We start from the raw sequence: 25,378 nt of genomic DNA on the forward strand, positions 1-25,378 counted from the left end.
CCAGTAAAATAAAAATGCTAACAATAAAGAGAGAGAGAAAAAAAAAGTTTATCTACCATCCCAAGAAACCAACAAACACAGAAGACAAACAGTAAATCAGAAAGAAAGGAACAAAAGATATTTAAAACATCCAAACAAAAATCAATAAAATGCCAGGAGTAAATCAGCACCTTTCAATAATAACTCAATGTAAAAGGATTGAATTCCCCACTCAAAAGACACAGACTGACTGATTGGATTAAAAAGATGGACCCAACAATAGGCTGCCTTCAAGAGACTCACCTCACCTGTAAAGACACACACAGACTAAGAGTGAAATGATGGGAAAAGATATACCAATCAAACAGAATCAAAAAATGAGCTGGAGTACCTATTCTTATATCAGATAAAATAGACTTTAAACCAAAAACCATAAAAAAAGATAAGCAAGGCAGCTATATAATGATAAAAGGATCTATCCAACGAGAAGACATAACACTCATAAATATATATGCACCCAACATCAGAGCAGCCAGATTTATAAAGCAAACACTATTAGACCTAAAGAAAGAGATAGACACTAATACCATAATAGCAAGGGACCTGAACACCCCACTCTCAACATTGGACAGATCATCTAGGCAAAAAATTAAGAGAAACACAAGATCTAAACACCACTTTAGACCAACTGGACTTGGCAGATATATACAGAATATGTCATCCAACAACCTCAGAATATTCATCCTTCTCATCAGTACATGGAACATTCTCCAGGATAGACCACATGTTAGGTCAAAAATCAAGTCTCAACAAATTTTAAAAAACTGTAATTATTCCATGTATTTTTTCAGACTACAATGGATTAAAACTAGAAATCAATAACAAGTGAAACTCTGGAAACTACACAAATACATGGATATAAATAACATTCTATTTAATGACATATGGGTCCAAGAAGAAATTAAACACGAAATCGAAAAATTTATTGAAACTAAGAAAATAATGACACATCATACCAAAACCTGTGAGATACTGCAAAAGCAGTACTAAGGGGGAAACTTATTGCACTAAATGCTTACTTCAGAAGAATGGAAAGATGGCAAGTAAACAACCTTACCTTGAAGAATTAACACTTCACCTTAAAGAATTAGAAAAACAAGAACGATCCAAACCCAAAGTTAGTACACGGAAAGAAATAATTAAGATCAGAGCAGAACTAACTGAAACAGAAACCTCAAAAACGATACAATGGATCAATGAAACAAAAAGTTGGTTTTTTGAAAGGATAAAATTGACAAACCATTAGCAAGGCTAACTAAAAAAAGAAGAGAGAAGACACAAATAACAAAAATTAGAAATGAAAAAGGTGATATTACAACCGATACCTCAGAAATACAAGGAATCATTACATACTATAAACAACTATATGCCAACAAATTTGAAAATCTGGAGGAAACTGATAAATTTTTGGATACACACAAACTACCAAGACTGAGCCAAGAAGACATAGAAAATCTGAACAGACCAATAACAATCAAAGAGATTGAAGCTGTTATCAGCAGTCTCCCAACAAAGAAGAGCCCAGGACTGGATGGCTTCACTGCAGAAATCTACCAAACCTTTAAAGAAGACTTAATACCAATTCTCTACAAACTATTCCACCTAATTGAAACAGAGGCCATTCCCCCAAACTCATTCTATGAGGCAAACATCACCCTGATACCAAAACCAGACAAAAGGACAACAACAAAAAAAGAAAACTACAGACCAATGTCTTTGATGAATATAGATGCAAAAATCCTCAATAAAATACTAGCTAATAGAATACAGCAATACATACATAAAATTATACACCGTAATCAAGTGGGATTCATCCCAGGGATGCAAGGTTGGTTCAACATATGCAAATCAATAAATGTGATACACCACATCAATAAAATCAAAGACAAAAACCATATGATCATCTCTATAAGAGGCTGAAAAGCATTTGAGAAAATTCAACATTCTTTCATGATAAAGACTCTCTATAAATTGGGTATAAAAGGAAAGTATGTCAACACAATTAAAGCCATATATGACAAACCTACTGCCAATATCATCCTGAACAGGGAAAAATTGAAAGCTTTTCTCCTAAGAATAGGCACAAGACAAGGATGCCCATTCTCACCACTCCTATTCAATGTAGTGTTGGAAGTACTAGCTAAAGCAATCAGGGAAGAGAAGGAAATAAAGGGCATCTAGATAGGAAAAGACGAAGTCAAACTGTCCCTGTTTGGAAATGATATGATCCTATACATAGAACAGCCTAAAGACTCTACAAAAAACCTTTTAGTTAATAAATGATTCCAGCAAAGTTGCAGGATACAAAATCAACATGCAAAAATCTGTAGCATTTCTATACTCCAAAATGAACTAGCAGAAAAAGAAATCAAGAAAGCTAGCCCATTTACAATAGTCAACAAAAAATAAAATACCTAGGAATAAATTTAACCAAGGATGTGAAAAATCTCTATGATGAAAACTACAAACCACCGTTGAGAGAAATTAGAGAGGATACAAGAAGATGGAAAAATACCCCATGCTCTAGGATTGAAAGAATTAACATTGTGAAAATGTCCATACTACCCAAAATGATCTACAGATTCAGTGCAGTCCCCATCAAAATTCCAAGGACATTTTTCTCAGAATTGGAAAAAACAATCACAACATTCATATGGAATAACAAAAGACCACAAATAGCCAAAGAAATCCTGAGCAAAAAAAAAAAAAGCCAGAGGCATAACACTACCTGACTTTAAACTGTACTACAAAGCTATAGTAACCAAAACAGCATGGTAGTGCCATAAAAAACAGATACAAAAACCAATGGAACAGAATAGAGAATCCAGAAATCAACCTGTGCACCTACAGCCATCTGATCTTTGACAAAGGCACCAAGACTAAACACTGGGGAAGAGAATGCCTCTTCAGGAAATGGTGCTGGGAAAATTGGACATTCATATGTAGGAGAATGAAACTAGACCCATACCTCTCACCATATAGCAAAATCAACTCAAAATGGATTAAAGAATTAAATATACATCCTGAAACAATAAAACTCCTTAAAGAAAACATAGAGGAAAAACTCCAGGAAGTAGGATTGGGTACAGACTTTATGAATATGACCCCAAAAGCACAGGCAACCAAAGGAAAACTAAACAAATGGAACTGTAACAAACTAAAAAGCTCCTGCACAGCAAAAGAAACAATTAACACAGCGAAAAGACAACCAACAAAGTGGGAGAAAATATTTGCAAAATATATATGTGACAAAGGATTAATAACCAGAATATACAAGGAACTCAAACAACAGCAAAAACAAGTAACCCAATTAAAAAATGGGCAAAGAAGCTGAATAGGCATTTCTCAAAGGAAGATAAACAAATGGCCAACAGACACATGAAAGAATGTTCAACATCACTCAGCATTTGGGAAATGCAAATCAAAACCACTCTGAGATACCATCTCATTCCAGTTAGGATGGCTAATATCCAAAAGATTAGGAATGACAAATGCTGGTGAGGATGCAGAGAAAAAGGAACTCTCCTACACTGTTGGTGGGACTGCAGAATAGTGCAGCCTTTATGGAAAATGGTATGGAGGTTCCTCAAACAATTACAGATAGATCTACCATATGATCCAGCTATTCCACTGCTGGGTATATACCCAGAGGAATGGAAATTATCATGTTATGGTGAAGGGATACCTGTACTCCCATGTTTATTGCAGCCCTATTTACATAGCCAAGAGTTGGAACCAGCCTAAATACCCATCCTCGGATAAGTGGATAAGAAAAATGTGGTATATCTACACAATGGAATACTACCCTGCTACATAAAAAAAAATGAAATACTACCATTTGCAGTAACATGGATGGACTTAGAGAAAATTATATTGAGTGAAATAAGCCACGCACAGAAAGAGAAATACTGCATGTTCTCACCTATTTGTGGGAGCTAACAAAAATAAATAAATATACAAACAAATGGGAGGGGGAAAAAAAAGAAGACACAACAATCATAATTCCTTGAACTGGTCAAGACAAGTGAACAGATATGATGTTGATGGAGTGGGGAGGGAGGGAGGAAAAGGAGGAATTGGAGAAGGGACACGAAAATCAACTACATTGTATATTGACAAATTAAAATTAAAAAAAAATTTTTTTTAAACCTTGGGTTTTGTATATATGCCTCTATTGACTCATAGCCCCTAGCCAATGAGGTTGGTTTAAGGTTGGAGCCTTAGATGTTATTGCTGGTAATGACTGAACAAAGTCTGTAAAATTAGCAGGCATGAGAGTTGCAACGCTTTTGTAATTTATTGAGCAAGTAAATTGCTTTGAGTAGACTGGTGGCAATCTTCAAAACTTCAAACATCTCTTTCCCTGTCTTTAAAACAAGCAGTTCCTTAAAGTACCTGGCAAATGTTGGCCAGGCGGCATCCAAGTCATAGCCCCTTGATGCCAGGTCAAACTGGACCTCAGTCAGCTCATAGAGATGGCCCACAATGTCAGAGCTCAGCTTTGGCTTCAGAAAGGGGCTCCTTGCATAGTACCAGTCGCTGTGGAAAAACAGAAAATGTGTCAATTACAAGAGTAATAAAGATAAGGAAAGAGTGCTGACTGGTCCTCCTGGTGTGGCTCTGACTCACCATACTCCAACTCAGGTTACCAAACTCATTAAAGATACAATGAAATTTCATTTTCATTGTAGGAGCATGTAACTCTCAATAAGCTTGCTTTTCTTTGATGAAATTACTGCAATGATCTGGATGCTTATTCATTTATTATTTACATCATACCTATTTCCCCAAAAGGATGTGAGAAACTTTAAATCTCAATTACTTGACAAGAAAGGGCAATTGTAAAGGAAAGAACATTTCTTTTTTGAAAGACAACTTAACCTTCTATGCCTTTTCCAGAATTTGGTACAGGACACTGAACTCCCTGTTAATTTCTGTCCAGACACCACTGAAAAGCCAAGGAACAAACTATCTACCCAGAAATGTTACCTGCACTTTGAGGTAGTGGATGTTTCATTTCACGGGAAGCAATGAGAATTAAAAAAGATAACACTGATGAGTTTAAAGAGAGTTACTTGGTTGATGTTTGTGAACTGTGATGAAGTCAAGCTGTTTATGACAGTCTTTACCAAACATACAGAACAAAAACCCTTCAAATCAAATGTGCAAACATTCTCAGCTCATACCAATTCGCAAGGCCTGTCAAATGCACGAGAAATACATCTTTATGCAAATCAATCTTAAAGGTGACAAAACAAAACATTTTCCCCCATAGCCTTTTTTTTTTTTTTTTTTTTAAATTCAAAAGTGATTTCCTAGATTAACTAGATATCCTTGATTAACTCCCCAGGGAGAAGGGAGGCAAAGATGGTAAAGGGGTGCTGGGTAATCCAAAGAGATGCTGCTGATCGGTTGGTTACCTGATTTGCAGCCCCTAACCTGACACGCACTCTCCCCTTTCACACTTAATCCCTGCCTCTCTCCTTCCTTCTTCCTTCCCTGCTGAGGCTTCGGCACTAGTGGACAACCTGGGCTCCGCAGTGAAGCCCAATCCTAGCCGCCCGTCAGAGTCTCCAGGGAGCCCAGACACCCCAGCAGGTGCTGCCTCAGTGTGTTAGGTGAGGTCCCAAGCTCACTGCTGTTAAAAACCCCACAGGTGATTCTGTTGAGAGGCCAAGGCTATAACCTGTCCATTAGCACTGGCATTAAGGACACACCATACATCTGGAAAAACTACCTGGTATTAGGAGTTAAGAGATCTGGCTCTGAGCTCCAGCTTTACAGTGCAGCCTCCCTGGGGCCTAGAGAAAGGCATTTAGCCCCCTTTGAGCCTTATTTCTTCACCTGAAAAAAACTCAGGGCTATCTGCCCCACATGCTCAAGGACTGGTAGGAGAGGTGGCAGAGAATGATGGTGTGGAAGGACTGTGCAGGTGCCACACTGAGACACAAACAGCCACTGCTGTTGCAGTTGTCATTATTATTATTGATGAACTTTAGGTCATTTCTGAGTGGTATGGGGCTAGACCCCAGCACTCTCCTATATTTACCTCGTTACTTTGGTGTTCATGAGGCACTGCTGTAAGGTGTCCGCCAGCCTCTGGTGCACCAAGGAGTAGCGAATAAATGCTCTTCCTTTCCCCAGAGATGTTCGAAGCTGGAAAAAAGCACATTACATAGAGATGAAGAGCTCTTGGCCTAACTTCAAATATAGATCTGGCCTCATGGATGGCTTGCAAAAAAGCAGATACAGGGCAGAAAATGCCATCCAATTCTACCCTACATGTGGGCTTCACTCATATCCCTCCAAGGACACAAAACATTTGATAACATCACTCCAGAAAGAGGTGTGACATGGGTGGAATACTTGCACGCCTTCATGGGAGTATAATCTGTAGACTCTAGTAAACATGTCAAAGAAGATATATTAGCATCTGTGGATTCTATTGGAATGTCATTCCTCCCTCCTTGGCTCATCAGAATCTCTTGGGTTGGAGTCAGATATGAAACTCTTTGATTTATTTTGGAATATTTAGAGTAAACCTTGGAGGTAAATGAACTGAACTTGAGGAGGAAGAGAGGGCCTCAGTCTGGCTAATACTGAGTTTGTTTTTAAGGTGCTGGGGACACAGGTGCATGGAAGAGGCCTGAGGGGCCCGGCTGGAGCATGGCTAGAAGGGGGAAGAGACAGGGAAAAGGGCAGAGGTGCATGAGAGAGACCTTTAAGAAGTTTTGCTGGAATTGTAACTGCCTCCTCTGTGTCCCCATGAAACCATCATTAAAACCCATATATTTGTTAACGCTTTCCTGGTTGGGTTTGTTTCCTTTCAGATATGCCGACTCACTGCATTTGGTCAGAAGGTGCCCGGTGGGTGAGAGCATGGGTGTCTCTAAGGCAGCCCAGTCACCCTGGGGTAATGATAAAATGGATATGCATGTGTCTCAGAAGTCTGGAGTGGTTGGCACAGGAGGGCCCAGGTGCAGGCCTGTCTTTGAAACCTCTCCCCACAGTACCTATAACAATAAAACCCATTCAGAGGGAGAAGATGGAACTGTTTTGAGATTTAAATTTACCACGCTAAACATGGTTTCTAAGGAAGTTTCTGGAAGTTTGTGATAAAGATGGGAAATGCAGGTCAGAGACTCTGCCATGAGACTGCCAAAGCACGGCTCTGCTAGCTGGGGGCACACAGTGGACAAGATGCACGGAATAAAGGGACAGCCACAGAAGACACCTGAGACCAGTTTGCAAATTAGGATACCTACTCCTGATGCATCAGCCCTAGACGCTGAAGATAAGGAGGCAGGAATTCAAAACCTCCCAACCTATCACATGCACCTGTTCTATCAGGCCCTGGCTCTGAGTGGGGTAGCCCAGATCCAATACCCTCCCCACTCCTTCAAAGGTCAGAAACATTTAACGTGTGTATTTGTGGTGGGGTGGAGAGGAAGCAGTGGTTTGACCAAAAGAGGGTCCCAATACCCCATACTATTAAGATATCCATTTTGGCACTGGATTGAGACAGGAAATACTTGGTATACCCTCAAGCACTGGCACATTAATAATGCTGTAAACACCCCAGTATAGCACCTTTTAGCTCAGAGTTATGTCTTATTGCTGACTCAAGGAAATGATACCATAATATGAAGTGGTTTTCAAAAATAAAAAGGTGTTAAACCTTGTGAACTATAGAAGCTATAAGACATTTCCCTATATCGGTTCTGTAGGTTTGGGGTCAGGACAACTGGAAGTGAAGGTAGGTGCCAGCCTGACTTACTGGCTTTATAAAAGCCACTGTGGAGTGAGTGCAGACAGTTGATCTTGACAGATGCCCAGGGGAAAATCTTGATGACATCCCCATGTCCAAATACTTTTTCCCCTGGTGAGAGGTGAGAACACAGTGTGTGGAACATACTATAAAGCATATGTACTTCACAGGGCCTGGTTTTCCAAAGTCTTGCAGTTTCAATTATTGACCTTGCAAGGACAGGAAATTTTCCTCAGGCTGTAAGTCTCTGGTGTGAGATAAAGATTTGTGGCACAGCAGGTTGATGGCTCAAAGACAGACTCGTTACTGATAGTTATGTAAAGATACTGAGAAATTGCTAATAGAAGGAACGTTTGCTAAGATCAAGCTTGTGTTGATAAGACCACTTAATTGTCTACTGGAATGTCATCTGGCTTGTTTCACTGAAAGTTACCAGCCTATACTGTTAAACTATAACCCCACCTATGTCTCTTCCTGTAACATCCTGGTCTGGAAAATAAATGCAGGAAGAAAACCCCAACTCAGCATTAATTTCCCAAGGAAGGGATCCCTCTTGCTTGAGGGTTCCAGTGGGAAATTAACCACTTCAGGGCTTCTCACTGCTCGGAAGAGATGGGCTTTGAGTAATCCTTTCATCTCCATCACCCAGGAGAAGTGGGGTGACAAATCCGTGGGGGGGTGTGAAGCAATGCAAAGCAACAACATAACCAGGAAACGCAGGCAGCCAAGAACAGCTGAGCAAGGCATTGGGAAATGAAGTGTGTCAGTCGTACAAACACACCCACACACAGGCCCTGCAGCATTTAATAAGATGCTCACGTAACAGCCCATATCTGTAAGCTCCCAAAGGCAGGAGCTTGTCCTTATTCTCAGCAAACTGGCCACTCAGCTTCAGAACTTTAAAGCTTTTTTAATAGCAAACATTTGAGGCTATATTTTTAATCAGTCCCAGTTGATTATACATAAAGGGAGCTATTTATTTTAAAAGGCATTTTAAAAAATACCCTTTGTGGAAGGAAACAATAGTTCTTTGTACTGCAAATGAAAATACTGCATGGCTTTTTTATTTTTTGAGATCTGGGTCTGCATTCATTACCTAATTCCTTAATTTTTTTTTAGCATCTAATCAGAACCCATACACACTATAGTGAGAAGCAATAAGAGAGCAGCAAAGGACAGGAAATCTGAAAGGTACAGAAGAGCTGATCCTGCTTTAAACCAGGCCGCTGTGCCAGGAGCCTGATGCCGACCTGCACGCTGTTCTTCACGGTGAAATGCACTCCAAGTTGCCCATTCCGCACCTCTGGAAATGGCTTAATAGAACTTTTATTTTAGTCCAAATGGCTGCCTCCCATCCCAAAGGGGCCTGATTGGTTACCCTCTTGCTTGAAGACCCAGACAGCATTTATTAAAAGTTAAAGTTATTAAAGTTATCCCAAGTATCCAGTAGCTCACCCAGTCTAGTGATGTTCCAAGACATTCCAACCGATGATGCCCCAGAGAGCAGTCTTCAACAGAAATAAACAACTGGGACCTATGGGAAGCAGAGACTAGGCCAGCCACCAAAAAAACCAATGTTTGCAAAAGCAAGGAGTGCATTTTCCTTCTGAAAAGTCAGTTTCGATGGCTTCAAACTGTCTAAAGGTCTGACTGCATTATGAGAGAAGAGGAAATAAGCCAAAAAGTAGATGTGTTCTAGCAAGCATTTCAGAACCCTGAGGAATGGAGATTAAAACTAAATTTATTTCCAGACTTCAGCTGTCTGAAGTTATAAAGTCAGAGGCTGTAGTTGCTCTGTGCAGGGGCTGAGGAACAGAAGAGAGGACAGTGACAGTGGGAACCCCTCCCAGATTTATGACGCATTAAAATTAAAACACTGCTCTACATCATGACCCTGAGTATCCCACCAGGCAAGACTTCACAAGACTTGCCCACACTACACGGATGTTAAGGAAACTCACAGAACAAACTCTTCAGAACCAGGATCCTTCCTCCTTTTCTCAGATGCCAGAGGGTGCAGGTGGTGGAAAATGCCTGGCCCTCAATGTCAGCGTATCTAACACATCATTCTCTATAAGAAGAAACACATCCAGCTCCAGCTGGCACGGTCAGGCAGGAGCTCTTCCCAGAACACCAAATGCTGTGACCTTTGTGGGAGACCAGCCACACAGCATATGTGCTGACTTTAAAGTGACTTCACACTCATTGAAGAGATATTGAAAAAACGATGAAATGTGCAAACCTCCTGCCCCTTATCTAGGGATTTACTTGCTCCCTAATATGCAAACTTCTTCACTCATGGATGGACTAGGCTGATAAGAGAGGAGGAGAGAGATTCATTAGGGAAAGGGGGTGGCAGAGAGCCAGAGAGGGAGAGTGTGTGTGTGTATGTGACATAGGTATGTGTATTTGTTGTTTTGGAGTTTTGTAAAACAGCAAAGCCTTGACATTCTGATCTCGAGGGGCTCTGAACTGAATGTGGGAAGTTTCTGAGCACACCAGCATTTTAAGAAGTGTCTTTTGAGATCCCACATCACTCTCTTCATTTCAAATCCAAGTTTCTGGGGCAAATTATAGGGAAAGCCACCTAGCAAACTCTAAAAATTTTATCTAAGAAATGTTTTTTTAAAGGTGGAGGCATCCTATCTACACACCTCCAAGTGGTGCCATGAGCAGAGATGTATAATGTAAACAGCCCACCCTGTTAGGTAACATGTAGGTTGTGATATAATGTACACTCAGGACTGAGCTTTTCTCTGCTTGGTAAACACTCATTTAAGTGGTTTCCCTGAGCCTGAGCCACAGCAAGCATGGGCACTGGATATACCTGGACTGGATTTAGTTATTTCCTTACTGCCTGTAAACCCCACTTCCTCACTTGGCTGTCTGCAGCAAATGTCTCTGAATGAGATGCTTAAGACAGGCCAGAGGAAGACATGAAGTCCTTGGGTGCTGCGTTCAGCTTACCTCCGAGATAGACTTTACGAACCGGATCCCATCATTAGCTCCTTTCACCTTGGCCAGGCAGGCACAGAAGTAATCCCAGTAGTCCTTCTTGTTGCCCAGAAGGGTGGCCTTTTCTTTCTGATCGAACTGGGAAGGGAAAGCAACAGAGAGAGGAGGTACAAACCCACTGCTGTTCATCCCACCATTGAAAGAATAAATAATAACAATAGCTTCTTAGGTGCTGGCTCTGGGCAAGGACCTTTATTGACATTATTTTTATTTATTGGCAAATCAGGGTGTGTTAATCCCAAAATGAAGGTGTTTTAATCTCCAATTTATAGATGAGGAAACTGAGGCTGTGAGAGGTTAGGAAACTGAGGCTGTGAGATGTTAAGTAATTGGCTCAAGGTCATACAACCAGTGAGATTCAGGAATAACAGCCGCCCAAAAGGATTTATCCCTTGAAGGGAACTCTGTGGCATAGAGTTGGGTGGAAGACCACCAAAGCTGCTATGAACACATGAGAAATATAAGTGAAGAGTCCTAAGGGCAATATAAAGAGTGTTAACTATGCCCCAACTTAGGGAAATGAGGTCATGACATTTTATCCCAGTTACTCAACTCTTAAGTTTCTGTATTGTTTTAATACACAGATAATAAATTCAAATAATTGTGAGCTGAGTCATTTCAAATCCAAAACCAAAATGGGCTTAATTGAAAAAAAAAAAAAGTCCACAAACAGTTTTGCAATGTTAAGAAAGAACCAGTTGGAAAGGCATAAAAAAGGCAAGCCCTTCAATACATTGGGGGCCTTTGCTCTTGTGGGCTCTTGCCCTATATGCTTTGGTGGGAAGTGACACTGCAAAACAATGGTGTTCAAAACAATACAGGTATATCTTTCTATAACATTTTATAGCATTTTTTTCTGACTGTAGAAGCAAGATATGCACATAGTTAGGAAATCTAGATAAAACAAAAATAAAAAGGAAAAGAAAAAAGTGTAATGCCTAATACCCCATCCTAAAAGAACTTCTGGTCCATTTCTTTCCTGCCTATTTTAGTTGCGTGTGTTTTTCCACATCTGCAGAGTTCTGTAGATCAGTGCTGTTTCTTGAATTGAGCAGGCATAAGTTATACCATGAGTACGTTGAAAGAAAATTTTCTGGGCTGACCCAGAGATCCTGATTCAGTAGGTCAGGGTGGGAACCAAGAATATACTTCTCACAAGTACTCAGGTGATGTTGATGCTGCTGATCTGTGGACAGACTTTGAGCAGCAAGGCTGTAAAACGGGGCACTGCGGATAATCTTCAGAGGGCCCACACACTCTTGAAAATTGCCTGCAAAAATGCATGACTGGGTGTGTACATATACGCACGTATGTTTGGAGAGAGACTCCACAGCTTTCACCAAACTCCCAAAGGGGTATGTAACTGCCCCAAAGTTCAGATCCTTGCTGTACAGTGACCTTGTGACCTGCCTTAAAATGACCTAAAGAGATAAAGAATGTTATCTCCTTATTTAGAGATAAAGAATGTTCTCTCAAGTCCCAAAATCATCCTAAGGGGCAACATTCTGATTCCCCAGAGGATCACACTTGAAGGATGGAGCTCTTGCTGGGGACTGCTCTGACCTTTGGTCTAACCATGAGGGCTTAACGGCTCCATTGAGCTTTCTGAACCACATCCTGAATGCTGATAAGTCATCCAAGAAGGAAACAAGAGACAACAGTGCAAAAATTAACACATTACAGGCGTCACTTACTTGTAGGAGATACTCAAGTTTATAAGAGAACTTATGCAAACTGGTGCTGTCATCTGTGATGGGTTCCCCTGCTTCCTTAAATTCTTTGCTTAGTTCCGTCACAGCATCTTTAAGATAACAAACAGGAACATGTAACTAGCTTGAGACTGAAGTCAGAGAGAGAAGCAGGAGTAGCCCCAGGAAGCATGAGGAGTAAGGGGTCAGAGAGGGCAGAGCACCTCAGAAATATAAAAGGGTATATAAATATCTTGTAACTCTAAGTCACAGAGTGTTAACATGTCCCGAGAGCCCACAGATACTTTACGACAGCATGAGGACTGGGCACACTTCTTTTTCATTCCTGTATGCCCACCACCCATTAACAAATGTTTGCTGTGTGGATGAATCATTCAGTCCCCTAATACTGACTTCCAGAAAGTTTTATCTTTTTTTTTTTTTTTTGTCTTTTTCGTGACCAGCACCCAGCCAGTGAGTGCACCGGCCATTCCTATATAGGATCCGAACCCGCGGTGGGAGCGTGGCTGCGCTCCCAGCGCCGCACTCTCCCAAGTGCGCCATGGGCTCGGCCCAGAAAGTTTTATCTTTTATTCTCACCATATTTCTATTCTTCACTATAAACCTAAGCTCAGTACAGGTAAATGCAGGCTTCAAGAACACCCAGTATGTGCACATAATAGTTATGATAATAACAATCCCAACAATGACAACAACAGTGCCTGCTTCTGTTAACCCAGTACCCATGAGGGGTCAGGCCTTTACATGTATTTCACATTTAATACAGCACTGGAGGTAGTGATTGCCTTATTTCAGCAAATCTAAGATGTGACTGATTTTAAGATGCATCCCAATGTGAAAAAAATGTGAAAAAAATAATTGAAACTTAGAATCTGGTATTATATCTCCATTTTACAGATGAGTAATGCACAGAGAGGTCAGTGCACGTGGCCAAAGATCATGGGTTGCAAACAGCAAAGCTGGAATAAGAACCTTGGTTTTCTCAAGGGCTTTCTGACCCCAGAGCTCACCTCTTAACTTCTAAAATAATTTATCTCCCTGTGCAGAAAAGGGGAAAACCACCTTTGACTTTCACTCACTGCCTCTGCTATGGGACAGAAGGACCGTTAGACACTGGATTTGGTTTAGATACGGCGAAATATTCCCCAGCTGAGATGGCTGGGATGTGCTGGACAAAACTATCTTCTTTTCTAACAATTCTTAAAGGAAAAGGAACCCCTAACCCCTGTTCCTAAGCACCATGGTTTGAAAAGACCTGCCCGGGACTGAAGATGAGCCTGAGCTAGCTGAAAATTTAATCAACACTGACCTCTCAGGCAAAGGTCAGCAAATGGTGATGACACGTTCTTGCAACTGATTCTTACAACAAATGACTGTTGTCCAGTTGTGCTCTACTAGAAGTGTCTGCCATGGTTGGCATTGAGAGCTGGGGCCAGGGACCTGGGAAAGACACATAACTTTCCTCCTCTACCTTTCTTCCTCCTCAGGCTGGGTAAACACTCATGACCTGATCTGGGAACTCCCAAAACCTTGAAAGAAGGAGGCTTTGGATATGAAATATGAAATTTTCAGCTCTAATCTCTAATAATCCAAATGCTACTTATGAATAATATTAGCTTTACAGTCATTACATATTTGATTCTCTCAACAATCTTGAAAGTGGGTGTTATCACCAAACCCACCTGGCACACGAAGGAAGCAACTGCAAACTGGACAGGTAAAGGGCTTTGCCCAGCATTTACAGGGTTAAAAGGGGGAGCCAGGAGCTGACCCCATGCCAAAGTCCTTGTAACTACTATCACCAAGAGGATGAGTGGGCTGCCCTGCAGAGGTGTGAGGGCTTTGTACTGTACAAGGATGCCTCAGCTAAGGATGCACCACTCTCATGGTAATGGTGTAGATCCGTCTGCTTATTAAGACATTTACCAGAAGATGAAAGTAAAAGGTCTTGAGAAAGTGGCGCCTCTTAAGAATTCCCACCAAAGTGTTCTGTGGGCTATGCACAGGACATTGGGACCAGCCCAGGATGTAGATATGACTAGATTTAGCCAGTACACGGCGTAGACAGTCCTCTCTGCTACCCAAGAGTCCTCTTTTTCTCTCTCTTCCCTCCTAAAAGGACCTCTGGGTCCCAAAGTTATCCTTGATAACCAGATGTTGAAACATGAAAACACTGCCTAAAGGCCAGTGGCAAACTCAGGGATTGTCATTTTACTTTCTCTGTCCCTCTGTGTAGTTTTTCATTTTTTTTTTTCTTTAAGAAAAGCACCTAACATTTTAGCTGAAAGTAGACTAGTGTGGTTAAGAGCATAGACTGATGCGAGGCTGTTGGTATGCAAACCCAGGCTCTGCTCTGTGTGACCTTAGGTAAGTTACTTAACCTCTCTGTGCCTGTTTCCTCATCTGCAAAATGGGAATAATAATGGTATCTACCTCACAGGACTAAATGTGAAGACTAAATGAGTTACTATCTATAAGACATGTGCAGGACGATGCCTGGTGCACACAAAATGCCATGTAATTATTAGCTCTCAGAGACTCAAAGCACTGTAAGTAGAACATAATAAGCCTGAGAAAGTGATTTGTATCTCGTTGACTTTGGACGTTCAGAATGAGGATTACACTGTGGCCATACTAGAACAATGGACCTTGATATGAGAGATAACTGCTCCTTGTGTCTAAGCAGTAAAGAACCTGAACCTAAATAGTCTGTCAGGAAAGTGTCACCATGGACTCTGCAGGTTTGAAGGATGTGGTTAGCTTCAAATCGTGTTGCAGCAAACGTGCTGGTGTTCCAAAGAGACTTACAAGACCAGCCCCAGTGATCAGTGGGGGATGGAAAACTTACAAAAATTCTAACCCTTGGGACATCATCTGAAAGAGTGAAACGTGCAATTTGCAGCCAATGCTGAATCCAATCCATTTCTCCCAAGCCTGCTAAGCTTTAGCTGCATCTTCCCCTGCCTTGCCTTTCTCCACTGAGACAAGGGCTACAAGTGGCAGTCTCTCTCACTGGGCAATGCTGTGCTCAGGGAAGTCCGGGAGGCAGCAGGCCCAGAACTGTAGTGTACCACAGGCAACGGGGGTCTATCCACCAGCCAGGACCAGGTGGGGCAGCAAAACAAGATCGACAGGTATCTGGCCTTCTTGCCCAGTGGGAGGGAGAATATTCTTCCCCAAAGGAGCCAACTTCATCAAAGCCCAGAGGTCTGTGATTCAGCCAAATACTTAGCAGGCAGCTTGAAAAAGCACATACACACAAACTGAAATAAGACCCAGTCCCGGAGAGGGTTATATGATTTTGCTTACAAACTGGCTTTACAGTGCTCTGGAAGGAGAGCCAGACAAGCTCACCCAGCCTTATACACAGGGTGCATATCTGAACCCCAAATACTTCAATATGATCTGACCTGAGGGCTCCAATTACTCCCAATGTGAACAAAGATGCAAGGGCTGAATTTCAATTGGCAATGGCAAGAGCACAGCACAAGTCCCTCAAAACGAAACTTGGTACATCAAGCTACCTAACCATACCTTGCAAATCTCGAATGATTCTCTGGAGCTGGCTCTCCATGCTGGTAGAAGCCATGGTGCCTTTCTTGGCTGGGTGCCTCCTGCCTGGGTTGGGAAAAAGGCTTAGAACTTCAGCCCTCCGTGGCTGTCTGGTCAGCAGTGGTCAGATTCCATGGCAGCTCCTGCATGGGGAAAAGGAAGTAGTCACAGACATAATTTGAGGACGGTATTAGAAAAACTATGCTTTGGGCACAAGGTTGCCTTATCTGGATGTCTTCCCTTGACAGGAGGGCTTGACCTTTCTATGTAAGCCTTGCTCTGTGGGCAGTCTCTAGTTAGCGTCTGACACTTACATTCAGACACAGGGAGTGTGACCTGGTTTGGAGCTTAACGAGAATCAAGATCAAACAGTACAGCCTATTCTTTCTGAGCTACTCTACCATTCTGCCTCTTATACAGGACTGCCTCACTTTCCATCCTCAAAAAAGCCACCCAGTGGCTCCCTCCATCCCCTTGTACCAAAGGCTAGAATTAGTCTTTCCTAGATTCAGACAACTCCTCTAAGTCTTAATGCCAGCTAACACCAGATCCCTATCCCCCCGCATCCCCAGCCCCACATCCTCCCAGGCTTTCTTCCTCAAGAAATGGTCAGTAGCCTCTGGCCAGGTAGCTCTGGGGGGCAAGGGGCTGAGGACACATACCGTCAGGGCTTCTGGACCTGAGAAAAGCCTGGCTTGCCTGGCAGGGTCCCCCTTGTCGGCAGGTTTGCAGCCTCCAGCTACCCAGAGTCCGGCTCAGACTGGGTGTGCAGACGCCACCTGGCCTGACATCCCTCGTACCTGGCCTGTGTAGCCCTTGTATCAGTCAAGGGACTTGTCTCTATTTTAAGCTTGGTTACAGTCTTCTCCTGGCTGGTGAGTCCCGAGTTGCCAGCCCTACTTGGGCAGCTGTTGAGGTGATTTAAGGATACAGTAGTTGCTGAGGACCAACAAAAGTGAGGAGATGTGAGCACACTGGAAAGAGGTCTGGACATGGATTTAGACACTCTTGTGTCCTTTCAGAACCTCTATTTCTTCCTTTAGGTGTCCAGTGCAAAGTTGTAATGCTTGCTGGCAAAAGTAGATAGCAAGACTAGAGCCGGGTGTTGTAGCGGCCACCACTATGTGAAGACCTACATGCGAGGGGCCCTGTTACATGCTTTACACACACGATCACTTTTAGTTCTCACAATCAGCCTGGTAGAGTGGATAACATCGTCCCTGTTTACACAGGAGAAACTGATGCTCAGAGGAATCATGTAGCTTGTCTAAGGCCACAGGACAATAAGCAGTGGAACTGCAGTTTGAACCCTGGTCAGTCTGATTTCAAACCTGGTGCTTTTTCCAATAAGTCCTGCTGAACCTTTAGGGCTAAGCCAAATGACTTATGACAGCAAATGACCAACCACTTCCACTGGCTCCGAGGAATGACCTTGAACTCCAGCGTCTCCCATACAACCTGTGGTCTCTGAGTGTTTCTAGCACATAACAGCTCTTACCTTCCCACTGCCACCTCCCCCTTACCACCCCAGGAGTCAAGGCAAGGAGATCCTGGAATGGAAATGTTCCTAACTAAAAGCTCCTCCAAATATTTACATAAGCACTCCAGCTTCAGCCTGAGGAGGGAAGGGCCGGTCACAGGATGGAGATGCCTAGCACCTATTTTTAACTAACAAGCCAAAGCAAGAGTGACTCAGTGCAAACAAAGCCCAAAGAGGGGTTATCAGGCCCGGGAGGAAGGAGACAGTCAGACCCAGTAATTCATGACACAGAGCTCCAAAGAGCAGAAATTCAGGGGATCCACACGGAATCCCCCAACAAGTGCTGGCACCTGCCCATCACGAACACCAAACTGAGGGTGAGAATGGTGTACGAGAAGCCTGCATGCCCATCCCTCTGTGTCTCTCCAGGTCACCTGCTGAACACAGAGACTGAGCAGGGACCACCAGGACCTTAGGGAGAGCCAGAACCCAGGCTCAGCCAGCCTTCTGCAAGGAACACCTCCTGCCCAGGCATATGCGTCACCTCTTCCGGCAAGGCCCAGAGCATGAAGGGTCTTCACTAGCAACACACAGCTGTCCAGCACCACTTTTATCAAGTGCTTACTATGCGCATTCTAGGGATGGAGGCACACAAGGCACAGTCCAGCCCTGGAGGATCTCGGCTCTCCACCAAGGAGACAGATAGAAAAATATCCAGATACCCAGACACAGTGGAAGAGGTCAGTGCAGAGATATGGATAAAAAGGCAGGGGTACTCAGCAATGAAAAGCAATGGAGCACAGACAAATACAATTCCAAGGGTGAACCTCAAGGCAATTATGCTGAGTGAAAGAAGCCACTCAAAAGGCTACATACTTTATGACTGATGCCATTTATATGGCATTCTTGCAAAGGCAAAACATTGGGAAAGAAATCAGATTAGTGGCTGCCAGGGGATAGAGAAGAAGGGAGGGTATGATTACAAACAGGCACAGGGAAATTTTGGAGGGCAATTCTGTTTGGTGTCTTGATTATGGTGGATAGCTATAGCTATACGTCCCTCTTCCTGCATTCCTCTTATTTGGCTGTTGTCAACACAAAGGGCCTTGCAGTTTCTGGAAGAAATCATCTTGGAGGAAGATGACTGGATTAATACCCCATGAGTCCTCAAACAAAGCCCACTGGGGCTGTGTGTACTTAAGACTAGTGGGGGGACGGACACACACATACACACACACACACGAGAGGGTGGAGCTTGAGAAGGAAGGACAAGATTAGCAAGAACAGATTCTGAGTAATTAACCCAGGCTGTGGTCAAAACAATGCACGAACTATATAACTAGCTGGATTTCCTGGAGACCAGACCTATTTGGAGTCTGGCACGAGGGAAATAATGTCGGCAAACCAAACCAGTATCTCGGCATGATGAGCCTGAACACGGACAGCAATGTGCTCCTTTAAGACTTCTCGGTGCTTTGGTGACACTGCCTGTCAGGCCGAGCAGGGAGGCCTGCTCTCTCTTACTTCCAAGTGTGTTCAGCTGGTGTCAGGTTCCCAGGTCATGGGGTGAGCTGTTCCCAGCGCTGATTACACAAGCTGATTTTCCAAAAAGCCCACGTCACCAACAAGGTAATGAGTCCTTAGAAACTGACTGCCAGGCTCCTGGGTCATGGTGAGCTTCAGGGATTCAGGAAGTAAATCACAGCTTCCTTGGGACAACATGATCACCACAGGGAAGCTATTTTCATGGACTCTCAGCATCTTGCCCTTCCTCCTCCTCTGCCTCAGACTGGGGTCATATTAACCAGCGAAAGGCACAGAATGGGGCACTACCCCCCACTTCTCAACTTCCTTGTGTCTCCAGATAAGCTTGACCTTTAGATGAGGGATCACAGACTTCTGACATGAACCAGTCAAATGCTGACATCTACAACCCATTAGCAAACTGCTCTCCTAACCCAGGAGACTCTCAGCACTTCTGTACACACGGCCGCGGCTGCCTCAGCACTGAGACAAGGCCCCCAAAGTGCAAATTGCCTACATGAACCCAGATTCTTTGCTGCACGACAAGTAAAAACCTTCATCACTGTCTCTAGGAAGCTCTTTCAAATATAAGAGATATTCACTTTATAAAATCTTTGGAAACATTGGATTTTCTTGCCAACAGCTCAAAATTACATTTAAGCCTATCCAAAATGTCTGAAAACATCCAGTCTTCTGACAAAGAGAAAAAGGGACTATACACATTTTAAAAAATTCTTATTACCTGGAAATAGTACCTGAATTCCTCATCATAGCTACACATTATTTTAGAGATAAAGGACTTTCCTTGATCTCCAAATTCCTCCTATATCTTCCCAGATGACTTAAATGCTTTAAACAATAGAAACAGCAGTTTAATCCCAAATTAAGATACAAAGACACCGACTGACTCATGTAAACTTATTTACACTATGGTGCAAATAACTAATATTCAAAATGTTGCCCAGAAACTGGCTCATGCGGGAGTAATATAGCATCTGAGGAAAGAAGGGGCAGGAACGGAGGAGCAGGACGGGGGTGTGGAAGTCAATCTTGCCCTGCCTTCAAAATTTTGCTCCTAACACAATAGCAAAGAAGTGACTCAGAGAAGGCACCATACAGTTGGACTCCTCCCCCAGTCCCAAACAAGGTGCAGCACACTAGTTGTAAATTCCACCTTGATGAAGAAACAATGTTAATGACAAGGATGGTTAAAAAAACAGAAAGCCCTTCTGGAAGAGTCCATCGCTTCAGCCTGGTTCAGCACACCCAATAGCATCAACACCACCTATAGAAAGGGGGCACTTGGCTGGTACCTGCAGCTTTGAAGGCCTGGAGGTCCTGCTGGCTCAGGCGCTGAAATGGTTGGTGGGCAGGCAGACTGCCGTCACCAGAGCTTCGAGAGGGTGGCTAGGAGAGTGCTCAGGAGTTTGTCAGAGGCCAGCTCAGAGGCAGGCGTTTCAGCACACGTGAACAAAGGCTCATTAGGTGACCCAACCCCTTGGACCTATAATTAAGCGTTAACCAACAATGCCTGGGTCATCTTTCTCAAACACTCCTTGCTTGCAATTTTCTCTCTTTCTTAAAGGGAGTGAGGACTTGGGACTTTGCCATTGCTCTTGAACCTTTCTTGGCCTCCTTCCTCCCACCAACGATATAGCAGGTTCCTTGGTCACTCCCCCAGAACACACCAAAACCCAGCCACAATTCCAGCCCATGGTCCCTGGAGGGACCTGAGCAAATGAAGGGTTGCTTCTGGACCTTGGGGAAACTGTCTTTTTTTAGGAAGGTGGGCAGTTGCTCTCAGGAAGGACATACATGTCTGCACTTGGGGCTGTGGGACCCAGAGTAAACAACTAGGAGGTGATGATGACAGGTGTGACAATCTGGGCAGTCTCTGGAACAACTGCACAAAAAATTGAGAATTCAACTGGTACATCTACTCCTGCCCCAGAGTACAGATGCCACCCAGGTGGAGAAAAATTAAAGATCTCCGAAGTCATATGCTCTCCTGACCAGAGTGTCAAGGAGGTCGGTCCAGCCAATTATTAATTATGAACTGAATCTCTGATATACTATGACACAGCCACTCAACATGGACTTGAGGAAGCAACATATAACCCGTATGTGCTAACAAACTGCCAGCCTGGCAAGAGGCATTTTTTGGCACCACTATTAAGAGGCAGGCCCGATCCAGGAGCTGGGGCTACAGCTGTGAAAAGGGCAGTGGGTGGAGCCGAGACCTCTAAGGAACTTATGCTCAGTGGGAAATATAGACAACATATACCCCAATAAGCTTTCAAATAAGTAAGAAAGATCACTTGAGGCCTGGTGAGTACTTTGATGAAAACAAGTGAACACATGAGGCGCCAAACCATGCTTTGCTCATGATTCCAATCCCCTACTTCAGAGTCTCATGTTCCCCTTCTATGGCTTTTGGGACCATTCACCACCATGATAATTTCTTGTTTAATCTCTGATCCTCCCACTTGTCTGTAAACTCCATTGCTGTTCATTACTTCCCCGGCACCTGGCACAGTTCTGGTACATGGAGAGCTCTCAATAAATTACTTGCTGAATGAATGAATAATTAGACAGCACAAAACACAGATAAACCAAACTAAAACTTGAGGCATAGAAAGGTATCAAAATGTAAATAATAATCGTATTTCAATGGTGGGAACATGGGTAAATTAAAAAAAAAAAAATTCTATTTCTCTGATTTTTCAAGTTTTCTTTGTTGAACATAAACTATGAGTATTTTTATGTTGACTAAAATGATGTATTTTAAAAATCAAGTTATAATTGTAAACATTATATTGTTATTATTGTGACAATATTATGGAACTATTATTCCAAGAGTAAATGAAGCAATATAATTCAGGGATAATTCAGGGACGAATTAAGTATGTCTACTTCACCCTCTCCTACCCAGTCTCTTTGTATACATACCCCCTATGTCCTCAGAGCTCAGGTGATTGCTGTCAGGCTGGTGTACAAATCTCTTAATTCTGCTTGTGAGGCCCTTTATCCTCAAGCTGTTCGGCCTCAATGAGGATAGGCTTGTCCTCTTGTCCCTCCTTCCTCCCAGCTCTGTTCTGGCCTCCTGGACTGCTCTGAAGTGCCTAGAGTCCTGCCTCCAGGGTGTGGATGCTCTGTCCCTCCGCCAAGACCCTGCTCTGCCTGGCTCATGCTTCCCACGCTTTCCTCTAGCCAATTCCTCCTGTCTTTCTGGTTTTGGCTTGGACAGAAGGAAGTGTGCACCACAGCTAGGTCCCTGAGGAGGCCTTACCCAGAAGCCAACTTCACCCCATCCAGGACAATGACAAACACTGCCACCAACACCCCCACTTCCCTGTTAAGGGCTGAATTGTGCCCCCACCCCCCAATTCATATGTTGAAGTCCTAACCCCCATACCTCAGAATGCGACTGTATTTAAAGATAGGGCCTTTAAAGAGGTTTAAGATTAAATGAGGCCATGAGGGTGGGCCTTAATCCAATCTGACTGCTGTCCTTACAAGAAGAGGAACTTTGGACATACAAAAGAGACACCAGGGAAGTTTGAACACAGAGAAAAGGCCATGTGAGGACAAGCAAGAAGGCAGCTGTCTGAAAGCCAAGGAGAAAGGCCTCAGGAGAAGCCAAACCTGCCAAAAGTTTGATCTTGAACTTCTAGCCTGCAGAACTGTGAGAAAATGCATTTCTGCTGTTCAAGCCACTCAGTCTGTGGTATCTTGTTATGGCACCCTAGCATTCTAATATGCCTCCCAAGGCCTTTTCTCACCATTCTTGGAAGTGTGGATCTGGCACCATCAACCAGGAAAACTGGGGTGGGGAGGTGTTGATGGGTCTGGGTTCTGCTGTGCTCCTTGGTGGAGGGGGGTGGCATGACAAGAGCAGCATACAGCCTGGGTACAGATGGGGCAGGGGCAGGGCAAGCAAGACCCAGCATGGCTCTGATGCTGGAGTTGTGACAATGAGCAAGATATTTGTCTTCTCTTTTATCACTCAGTGATAGCTGAGTTTCATCAATTTGACCCTATTCAGATTTCGGAATCAGACTAGTTATGTGAACTTTCTATTATCTGTTACGCAATAAATAATGGGATAAAGATCATGCCCATAATTGGATGGACTCAAGGCACATTTAGCTCACCAAACTATTTTCAAGCAATCTGTCTGTCCTGGGGAAGTTATTTGCTCTCTTCCTACCTTGATTTTTTCCAGGCACAATGTTGGTGGTAACCCTTTACCTTCCTTTATGTGGAGTGACTAAGAACTGTTGCCCTTGGAGAAGATGGGAAAGGGCAGGAACAGACATTCTCAATGGCTAACTTTGGCTAAGCCTTCTAATGCCCTCTCCCTGTTCCTGACGCAGTCTGTAGCTGCCTTGGAAAAAGCACCTGGGACCACAGGTTCAGCTTCAGGAAATTCCTTCCAGCTCCATTTTAAATCACCACCTCTGGTTCAATTGTCCAGCCCCATCCTAGACCTCTCACAGGGACTCTTCTCTTGGCCTACCCCACTGCATGTTAATGGTGTTCTTGAAATGCTTTTTTTGGTCCAAGTTTTTCTTTGGGATGCTAACGTCTCCCCTAACTTGGTTTCCTGCCCCAGGTCAAGTGGGCAGTACCCCAGGCTCCTGAGATGGTTGGCCAGACCAGCTCGTGGGCCCTGAAACCAGCCATAGGGCCACAGAACTATAACCAAACCACAGATTCTCCTTAAGTCTGTCCTCGAAACCACACTGATGTACATATCCTTATCCCTGCAAATGTGATCTGGCCTGACCAGAAGCAGATCCTTGGTGTCTTTCACATGCCACAGAGACCCATGTGAACAGGAAGGACCACTGGTGGTCCCTAAAACCATCAGGCTGACTCGTTCCAATGTGGGAGAAGAGGAAAAAAACTCCTCTTGCCCAAGTAAGCACAGCTTCTGCTATCCTCCTCTTTTCAAGCTGTTTGTTTCGAGGCTGAAGCTCTTGTTCCGGGGATGGTATACAGACACTTCAGCCATTCTGATGCATAAAAAAATAGCAAGAAAGTAGACATTTCCATGGGTAGACCCACAGAAACATTCCAATTCCCACCCTTATGATTTATTTAATTGTTCAAACAGAGGCTCTTACACCAATCAAGAGTTGTTATTTTTTTAAAACTGGCATCGAGATCACTAACAAATAGAAACATTGTTTATCTTTTGAGCAAGAACACAGCAGCCACTAAGTGAGCAAATGTCCACATGACCATGTTCAACACATCTCTGCTCACAGGTTGCCTCTATGGTCACAAGGTACCAATTAATGACCCTTACCCGCTGCCTGGGGCTGCCAGCAGCAAACGTGGCTCCTAACTCTGAGTTTTAACCAGTGGTTTCCATCATGAGACTACAGATAGACAACACATTTCCTCTGCCTCATATTTAAAGACAGTCTGGTCTTGAGTCACCAAAGTCGTGTCTTTGGAATCCCCCCCAAACACAGGTTACCTATCACACAAATCTCTCCCCTAAAGGGAAGCAGAGTGGGGGTGGGGGGTGGGAGCTGCCATTTCTTGAGTAACTACTCTGTGTTCTGGAAGCAGCAGCCCATGGCCTTGGTGACCAACATGGGTCAAAGACGTGACCAAAGCCATCAGCTGCTCTGATCTTGCTGTTACAGGTAGTTCCTTTCATCACAAACATCCGCAGGGGCAAAGCTCCCAATAAGGACCAGGCTAAAAATTTGGCTCCCATTTGAACCCATTCTGGCGTTCCAAACCCAGCCCCAAGGGGCAAAGGTCACCCAAGAAGCAGCTAGAGGATCACTGCCTGAGGCTATTACCAATCTCTAAAGCAACTGCAAAAATAATTAAAGTAAAATATTAAGAGTTGAGTATATGGATGTTCACTATACAATTCTTTCAATGATTCTGTCTGTTTCACTACTTTCCTAATAAAATGTCAACAACGACTGAAAAAATAAATGAAGTGCTACACAAAGATGAACACTTTTTAAGGTAAGCAAGATAAACACTGTTTCCTAAAGCAAGAGCCTTTTCAGATCCTTTTAATCAAAGGAGGCTGAGACCCATCACTGCGACAACTGATTTCCAGTCATAACAGCCACGGCCCACAACTAGTGTGTGTGGGCATTCAATACCTAAGAACAGTGGTAGTCACAGAGGAAGTGTCAAGTGGAGCCCGATGGACATGGGCCCACTTCAGAAGGTGGCAGCCACTGAGAGCTGAAAACGTTAGAGTGACAGCTCTTCTCCACTCCCACCCCCACTCCCCTCCAGCATGAGGCAGAT

The 25,378-nt window shown here is 43.4% G+C and overlaps 1 protein-coding gene across 4 annotated transcripts in view; it reads right to left on the bottom strand.

Moving 5' to 3' along the window:
- Positions 1-25,378, bottom strand: part of FYCO1 (FYVE and coiled-coil domain autophagy adaptor 1) — an 82,884-nt gene that overhangs the window by 56,433 nt on the left and 1,073 nt on the right. For 3 of the 4 annotated variants that reach the window (XM_063115390.1, XM_063115393.1, XM_063115394.1), the window contains exons 1-6: positions 16,746-16,908; positions 16,066-16,226; positions 12,517-12,623; positions 10,775-10,900; positions 6,089-6,195; positions 4,435-4,578 (exon numbers count right to left, since the gene is read on the bottom strand). In XM_063115390.1, the coding sequence (XP_062971460.1) occupies positions 4,435-4,578; positions 6,089-6,195; positions 10,775-10,900; positions 12,517-12,623; positions 16,066-16,120 (539 nt within the window). In that variant the 5' untranslated portion in view covers positions 16,121-16,226; positions 16,746-16,908. Of the gene's footprint in view, positions 1-4,434; positions 4,579-6,088; positions 6,196-10,774; positions 10,901-12,516; positions 12,624-16,065; positions 16,227-16,745; positions 16,909-25,378 lie in introns of those variants that run through there. The other variant, XM_063115392.1, reaches the window with a different exon arrangement.

The sequence above is a fragment of the Cynocephalus volans genome, chromosome 11 (genome assembly GCF_027409185.1).
Source record: "Cynocephalus volans isolate mCynVol1 chromosome 11, mCynVol1.pri, whole genome shotgun sequence".
Lineage (NCBI taxonomy): Eukaryota > Metazoa > Chordata > Mammalia > Dermoptera > Cynocephalidae > Cynocephalus > Cynocephalus volans.